General features: G+C 56.5%; 1 protein-coding gene across 1 annotated transcript in view; it reads right to left on the reverse strand.

The window, feature by feature from the left end:
- Nucleotides 1-929: 929 nt before the first annotated feature.
- BTBD16 (BTB domain containing 16) overlaps nucleotides 930-8,308 on the reverse strand; it is a 52,957-nt gene continuing 45,578 nt past the window's right edge. The window contains exons 10-14 of the mRNA XM_045291398.1: nucleotides 8,026-8,108; nucleotides 6,591-6,668; nucleotides 4,275-4,373; nucleotides 2,266-2,454; nucleotides 930-1,029 (exon numbers count right to left, since the gene is read on the reverse strand). Of these exons, the coding sequence (XP_045147333.1) occupies nucleotides 961-1,029; nucleotides 2,266-2,454; nucleotides 4,275-4,373; nucleotides 6,591-6,668; nucleotides 8,026-8,108 (518 nt within the window). The 3' untranslated portion in view covers nucleotides 930-960. The remainder of the gene's footprint in view (nucleotides 1,030-2,265; nucleotides 2,455-4,274; nucleotides 4,374-6,590; nucleotides 6,669-8,025; nucleotides 8,109-8,308) is intronic.

The following is an 8,308-nucleotide window of genomic DNA, read 5'->3' on the forward strand; positions in this document are numbered from 1 at the left end:
TTATATGTGAGTTTCTATGGATTTGCTTCTCCAAAGTACCCGGACTAATACACCAATCCACTCCGTTGGATCCTGGATCAGTGTCCTATGAGGAGGCTAATCACCAGGCTGCTAACCCAGAGGTTAGCAATTTGAGTCCCGGGGTAGCTCCAGGGGAGAGAGATGGGGCAGTCTACTTCTCTAAATGGGACAGCCTTGGAAACCCTCCAGGGCAGTTCTACTCTGCCCCGCAGGTCGGAACCAAGCTGACAGCAGTAGTGGGTTGGGCTGGGCTTATTAAATTCCCTAGCCAGTTACCAGCAAGGAGACCCGAGCTCATGGTAACCTCACGTGTGTGAGGATAGAGCGAGGTCCTGGTTGGTCCAAACGGTTAATGCACTTGGTTGCTAATTGAAAAGGGGTGGACCAGTCTACCCAGGCCAGACTCCTAACCGCCGACAACTATGACATGGTCAATGCCAGTGTGTGCTGCTGTAAGCCCCCAGGGTTGTGGCACTGTGTGGCTCAGCAGTGGGAAGGAAGGCCCGCCACCCCATTGTCTCCCAGCTGTGAAGCTGTGCTCCAAGACACAGGCCGCCACCTAAGCTAGGCTGGCAGGTCTGCCTGAACGGCCTTCTTCCCATCCTGTCCCAAACGCAGCAGACAGAGATGCACCGTGAGAAGGGCACGCCCCTTCCCCAGGTGGGTGCATGTTGCTGTTGGCGGCCCCACCCACTGGTCCACACCAGAGTGCAAGAAGTTAGGGACTTGGAGGTCTCTGGGGGTGGTTGAGGGGGTCAAAGGGCGCCATCCCCAGATGACAGCCACGCGTCAGGGAGGTGTGCAATAATGAGAGCACTGCTGACCAGGAAGCTCGGCCGAGCACCGGACATTAACGTGTCCCTTTAATGTCACCGTCTTCTCTTTGGTAGCAAGCGGCCGAGGGAAACCGCCCTTCAGCCCCCGCTGCTCTGGACAATCTCACGACAGCGGGAAAATGAAGGCAAACGTGGTGTAGACGGGGATGCCCATGGTCTGGAATTTCAAGACCTAGGAGAGAGAGCAAGGCCTGGCCAGTGGCCCTGGGAGCGGCACAACCGCCCTCTGGCGGGGCGGGGAGGCCTCGTGGAGCTGGCTCTCAACCTGGCCTGCGAGGTAGGAGCATCGGGGAGGCGCCTTGAAGCAAAATAACGAGCCTGAAAACCAGTTACCGTGTAGCTTAATTCCACGGCGGGTTCAGCGCCACGTGCGCGGCTGCCACCCTGGCCACGGTCAGCAACACTCACCAACGGTCTCCTTTTTGTTGCTGCCCTGCCTCTCCCCGGCCTCCCTGCGACCCCACAGCAGTGACCGCCCTTCTGCTGCGGGCTCCTGTCCCGGGAGATCACCCGGGAGCTTCAGAAATGTGCTCCACCTGCAAAGCTTCTGGGTGGAGGATGTGGGTGGTGTCCAAACTCCAAAACCCAACTTACTGATCCTGGGCAGTGGGGTGGGGAGAGGGAGGAGTGTGTGTATGTGAGTGTGCATGTGTGTGTTGTGTGTGAGTGTGAGTGTGTCTCTGTGTGTATGTGAGTGAGTGTATGTGAGTGTGTGTGTGTGTGTGTGTGTGTGTGTGTATGTGTATTACCCACTGGTCTAAGGGAAGGCTGGTTCCTCCCAGGTCACCAAGCTGGGCCACTGGCCCTCCTGGAACCCACAGTTCCAGAACAGAGAGTTTTCCTAAAACCCCAAACCCAAGTCTCCCCCTCCTCCACCACCCCAGCACCCCCTGCCCCCCGTTGGTAGCGATGTGGTGTCACAGCCACCAGTGTTAGTGGGATGGCAAAGGCACTCTGTTGGGCCCCTCAACCCTGCTAAAAATCCCTGTTGTTTTTTAAATGGATCTTGAAATACAAACTCACTCCCACTCAGTCCATTCTGATGGACAGTGACCCTATGAGACAGAGCAGTCCTGTCCCTGTGGGTTCCCAAGGCTGTACACCTTCAGGGGAACAGAGTCTCATCGTTCTCCCTCTGAGCAGCTGGTAGATTTGAACTGTTGACCTCGTGGTTAGCAGCCTACCACATAATGGATCTAGAGTGATCCAAATCAGGGCATCTGATTAGTAGCTCCAGCTTTTCATTCTGGAAGTTTTTCTCAATCATAAGGGGGCGGTGTGATGATCCTTAAGAAACTGACCACTGTCCTGTGTACGGCCTGGGGGCCTTGTCAGTGGTCGCCAGAAAAGAGGGAGAAAGGGTGACAGAGAAGTAAAAGAGCAGCGAGAAGGACCCGAGTGGGCTTACGTGACTTTTGCAAGACGGCTTGCTGAACCCGAACTTCTGGGTGATCTGGTTGGTGCTGAACTCCTGCCACCTGTCATTAACCAGGACCCGGGCTCCAATCTGGTACTTCACCAAGCGCTCTGCCCGCAGGCTCACCGGGCTGTTCTCAAAGAGCCAAGGGGGGGAGTGCACATCCGTGTGCCTTACTCTCTGCAAAGAAAGGGACCCCAGCTGGTGGAACTGCAGCCAGGGTGACCCCAAGGCAGCCAACCTGGTCCCGGGCACAAAGACGTCCCATGTAGCATGTGTCCACAGCAAGAGAGCAGGCCCCCCGCCCCCAGTGGGAACACTTCCTGGGCTCATGGCCACCCGATGGCAATCGAGCCCTCACCATCTTCAAAGCTCTGGCCAGTGGGCTAGGGATTGGCCCATCTTGTCAGCAGCATTGAAACTGGTAGGTCTTCATGATCGCTTTACCCGGGTCTAAAAACCACCCTCGTATCCATCGGAGCATTTTAATACGTCCTTAGAGTAATCCATTCAGTTCTTCCATCCAGCAAGATCCATTGCGTAGGGAGGTTTACAGAACACCCTAGTCACTGAAGGGGCCAAGGGCTAGGCCCCAAGGGCCCACGGCGAGGCAGTAAGTGGCCACGCTGGGGTACTGACTCTGGTTTCTTCCCTCACCCATCCATCCACACATCCACCCAGCCGGTGAGTCAGCCATCTGCAGCACACCCGTGGTGGTGTGGTGGTTAAGTGCTGCTCTGTGAGAAGCCAGTGGTCTGATCCCACCGGCCACTCGCAGGGAAAGATGTGGCAGCCTGCTCCTGTAAAGATAAGCCCCCTCAAACCCTGCGGGGCAGCTGGGGCAGGCTTGGCCTCAGTTGGCCATGGGGTGTCCTGGAGACTGACTGTGCTTGGCAGCAGCAGTTAATCCGCAGGCTCCTCAGTACAGTATGGCTTCTCAAGGAGTGTGCAGTCTTAGAGAAGAGAGACTTTGGGAGAACATAGGAGCCGACTGCCACCCTGGCATCTCCCCTCTCCCCACTCTCCTTCTCTAACACATACGGGGCTTTACATGCCAAGCCCTGGTCGGAGCTTTGGGCACAAACGAACACTTGAATTGCCCACAGCACCCCGGCGAGCTAGGTTCTGTTACCTCTCCACCGTAAAGGCAAGGTGAGAGACACGGCGCTTGGACTTGAACTGCAGACTCACGTCCAGCAAGAGCACCCGGGCCAAGCTGCCACGGCAGAAGACCCCACAAGTAAGCAGGGTCAGCACAGGCTTCCTGGTGCTTACTCACTCATCAGCTTCTCATTGCACCACATCAAAGGTCCTGCTTCCAGGCTGGGTTAGCACGTCTCTCTCCCAATCCCATAGCCAGGGCCTTTTCACCTTCGCAAGCGACGTGGATGGATTTCCCAGGCGTGGGGTCAGCACTGGCTTGCTTGTGCTCCCTTACCAAGCTGCACTGACACCCTCAGAAAGAGCATTCCCTCCCCCACCGCAGTGGCCCTTCCTTCTCCTCACCCCATGGCCGTCTGCAGAGTGTCACCCAGCAGGTCTGAATGGAAGACGAATGGAGCCCCAGACCAAAAGCCAGAGGACTCAAATTGAACCCCAGGGTTATCAGCTAGAGGCCATCTGACTACAAGGACTCAACTCTGAGACCCTCTGTCAAACAGGCCAATGACCCCTGCCTCCCTAGGCCGTTATAGGAATGGAATGATGTTAAATGGTAGCACCTGGCTTACAACATGCCGAACCAATCCCGCCTGGAGTCGATTCTGACTCAGAGCAACCCTATAGACAGAGGGTTTCCAAAGCTGTAAATCCTTATGGGAGCAAACAGCCTCATCTTTTGCTAGTGGGTTTGAACCACCAACCCTTAAGATTAGTAGGCAAACGCTTGCCCAATAGCATCGCCAGGGCTCCTTGGCTTACAGCACCGGGAGTAACCGGTGGTCAGTACAAACTGATTAATTCGATAGTCACTGAGGGCATCGGAGGCCCTTCAGACTTACCTGCATATAAAAACTGTACGAGGACCCGTCATGCTTGACTCCCTTTAACTCAAAGAAGAACCCGTACACGCTGACCATTTTTGAGTGAGTCGTATACTCCTGAGTTGTGAGAGAGGAGCAACAATGAGAACAGAGGCTGCATTCCATATTCAAGGGCATGAGACGTCCATAGCAAGACAGTCTACCTCCCACCACCAAAGCCACCAATTTGACCGCTGATGCAAAAATGAAAACGTAATGGTGGCTTCAAACGGCAGACCCAGCCCAACCCCAACCCAACCCCAACCCAAACCCACCATCACAGTTGAGTCTGCTTCCCAGCGACCTTACAGGACAGATTAGCCCTGCCCCCGCAGGGCTTCTGAGCCGTCAGTCTTTATGGGAGCAGACAGCCTCATCTTGCTCTTGCGGAACAGCTAGTGGGTTTGAACGACAGACCTGTGGTATAGCAGCCACTGCTTAGCCCACCAGAGCCCCTTGCCAGACCTCAGTGACCCCACAGATGCTTGGCAGGTGAGCGCTCGGTGACAACGCAGCTCCTTAGTGAGGACAAGAGCGTGGTCGGCGTGTTTCCAGGTGACTCGTGGGCTGCAGAAAGAGCCCTGGCCTCCTAGTGGGTCTCAGCTGGGCTGCTAATCACAAGGTCAGAAGTTCAAAACCATCAGCTGCTCCTTGGGAGAAGGACGGGGCTTTCGACTCCCCTAGCGTCACAGTCTTAGAACCCCGCGGGGTCCTGCGCTGCTCTGTACGGTGACTACGAGCTTGGTTCCATTTTCTTGGGGTCTGCTGGCCTTCGAAGCAAAACATGTTGTTCCAAGTTGATGGGCCTATGGGACTCTCAGGAGCCCTGGAGGCACAGTGGTTAAACACTTGGCTGCTAACCGATAGGTTGGTGGTTCGAAACCACCTGCGGCTTTGCAGAAGAAAAGACTGGTCTCTCGGGTCCTCTGAGAGCTCAGCCTGGGAAACCCCATGGCCACTTCTACCCTGTCCTATCGAGTGGTGATGACAAGGGACACTTCAACCCCAGTGGCCCTTGCCAGATGTCCTGGCCCCTGTGGTCTACAGTCTGACCACTTAGGTCCCTACAGTCAAAGGTGGGGCCCAGTCCATTCAGACCTGGCCCAAAGAGCAGTCTATGATGTTAGATCCAGGGTTTACTTGAAACCAGAATTCCTTTGAGATCACTAATAGGGGGGTTGTAGGGAGACCCGAGTCAAAGAGCAGTTTCTCAGAGAAGGGTGCCTCTCGCAGACCACCCAAAATGAAGCACCAACTCCAGAGCCTCCCTGGAGACTGAGTTCCAAGGTGCTTCCTAGGTAAGTCCTCAGTGCATCAACTGACCAATGGCTGACCACTGCTCTGATTCTGGGCTCCACCCACCGGAGCCCCGGGACAGGCTCCTCCCTGCGACCTTCAGCATAGCTTCATGGTGGAGCCTCTCGCTGAGCCGGCTGGCAGCTGCTGATGTGAGTGGGTCAGAGGGTGGCCCCTTCACTACAGCCAGCCCAGGCCTTTCCTCATTTTAGGACCAGATAGTCCATATCCCAGAGAATGCCCCTGGGCTTGGGAAAAGCAGGGCTGTAGGTGCTGAGTCATAAAAGATTCACTTCGAAGCTCTTGGGACCCGTCCCGCCTGATCTGTCCTTGTATGCCTGAACATCTCAGACCACATGCGTCTACATTACCAATGGGATTCACGGCAGGGTGGGGTGGAGGTTGGACCTCACAGGGGCAGCTTGACCTCTGGGAGGCCTGGAGACCACAGTCAGCCACGCTCATGTGACCACCCCATAATACAAACGCAGGACACAAGGCTCGGGCAAGATTTCCTGGTTGGCCATATATGTACGGGCTGCCACCCATGGGTGCTGGGAAAACTAAGCTCTGCCCTCAGGACCCCCAATGGAAAATCCGACCGGAAGCTCACGCCCACCGGGTCTCTCCAGGACCCGCCCCATGGTGCGCCCTTTCCCTGTGCTGGGCTCTTTGGCTGCAGTGAGCAGAAACCTCCTGTACAGCAGCTTTGCTGAGCTCTGGGAGCCTGGTGAGTAGTTCCCTGAACCCAAGGGTGGTCTCGGGGATGTCCTGAACTGCAGTCATAGAGCAGGGGAACTTGGGGACGCCCGTCAGGTTCATGGGCCCCATCTTGTGAATTCCATCTGCGGGAGTGGGTGGGTGTGCCGGGGAGACACGAAGGTGGCCCCTCCTCCTGGGGGAGAGGACTGCGCACTGTGTTCACACAGAGGCCCCCAGGTGGTGTGGCAGGCAGTCTCCCCAGCCCACCCCTCCCGGGCTGGCTCCGGTTCTGGGTACCTGGGTAAACAGCAACCCGAACCGCAGCGCCTGAGTGTTGAGGTCGACCACCTGGGACATGTCTCCCCCGTTCTCAAGCTGGAAAGAGACACACACAGCTTACCCACAGCCTGGGCCCCCGGGGAGGAGCACCCACATACCTCCTCCTCCCTGGGGGTCCATGGAGCGCCCCCCCCCACCATGGTGCTCAAGAGGCCATCCTCTCACTGGATCCTGCATGTGGCCTGTCCACTGGCCCCACGTAAACCAACTCTGCCTGGGGTGCTTTCCAGGGAGATGAGGATCAAACACAAACGCGTGCCTTCAAGCAGCCCTGCTCGGGGAATACAGTGAGCGTGATGGTTGTACTGTCGAGAGCAAGGACTGCTGGCACATGCTGTGTGTGTGTGTGTGTGTGTGTGTGTGTGTGTGTGTCAGACTGCATGACAACATCTGGAGGCAAAGCAAACACGGGGGTGGGGAAGGACGGTAGGAGCCCACTGAGGGAGATGGTTGTATTCCTGAAGGGTCCAGGTCTCACACACACACACTGTCCTCTCTCGGCCACCCCTCCTCTGCTCTGGCCCTGGTCATTCTCCAGAGAAGCTGGGGTCATTAGCTGCTCTGCGGGCAGCGCTGGGCACCGTGCTGGGCGCGCCACAATAGGTACTTGTTGAGCGCCTTGACTCTTCACTAGTGACTCACAGAACCCTGGGGCACAAACACTGGCCTGCTTCATGTCTGCGGAGGCCGGCTCGGCGACAGACCAAGAACGGCGGCCATTTGCACAGACAGCGCTAGTGTCCAAGAATGCATGCCGGTGCATTCCCACCCAGGGGACACCACTGCTCGGGTCTCAGTGCACAAGCGGGGGCCCCAGAGGGAAATGCTCCACCTCGGTGCGGGCGTGCAGAGGGCTCCGCTTGCAGCCCCGGAGGAAGGGCGTCCTCTGCATCTGGAGAAGAATGCACGCGCCTTTTCGGGTTCGGGTGGGTTTTTCTTTCTTTTTCATCAATTTCTTAGCCGTTTAAAAAGAATTAAAATGGCGACAGAGTGGTTGCAGGTTGGGCAGTTAACCCCAAGGTCAGCAGTTCAAAACCGAGACACGATTCTGTACCCGTAAAGAGCTACAGTCTCGGGAGCTCACAGGAGCCGTTCTACCGTGTCTTACAGGGTTCGCTGTGGGCCGCGCTGACTTGGCGGCAGTGCACTTGGATGTCGGGTTTTGAAAACGCCACCTCTGGGTTTGAGAGCTGCTATTACACCTGTGCTTGTGAAGGGACCCGGGACGGTGTGACTGACGTAGCAGATGCCTTCAACAGCTGGACTTCAACGTGGGCCTCCACGCCCCCCACATAAGGGGGCTCTGAAGGTGCCCCAACCTCAAGGGCCCAGAAGAGGCCGTCAGAGAGGCAACCCGTTTCCAGAGGACCTCCTTTCCGGGAGGGCAACTCACCGCGCGGAAATGGCTGGCTGCGATGCGGATCAGCCAGCCTTCCGGGAAGAAGTTGACATGGCGGACTGCCTCCAGATCTGGGCCTTGGGAGTCACACAGAGAGCACTGAGAAGGGTTTATCCCTCACAGAGCTTCCAGGAAAGGGCAGAAGAGGGAGGAAAGGGGGAATGTGGGTTTTATTTGGGATTGGAAGGATAAAAAGAAAACACCATGGAAACCGTGCTTGTATTCACCCTCAATGAACAAATGAGCCTCTTAAGAGCTATCTATTATCTATCTATCT

This window comes from Echinops telfairi, unplaced genomic scaffold, assembly GCF_000313985.2.
Source record: "Echinops telfairi isolate 266 unplaced genomic scaffold, ASM31398v2 ScPeMD7_70;HRSCAF=299, whole genome shotgun sequence".
Taxonomy (NCBI): Eukaryota; Metazoa; Chordata; class Mammalia; order Afrosoricida; family Tenrecidae; genus Echinops; species Echinops telfairi.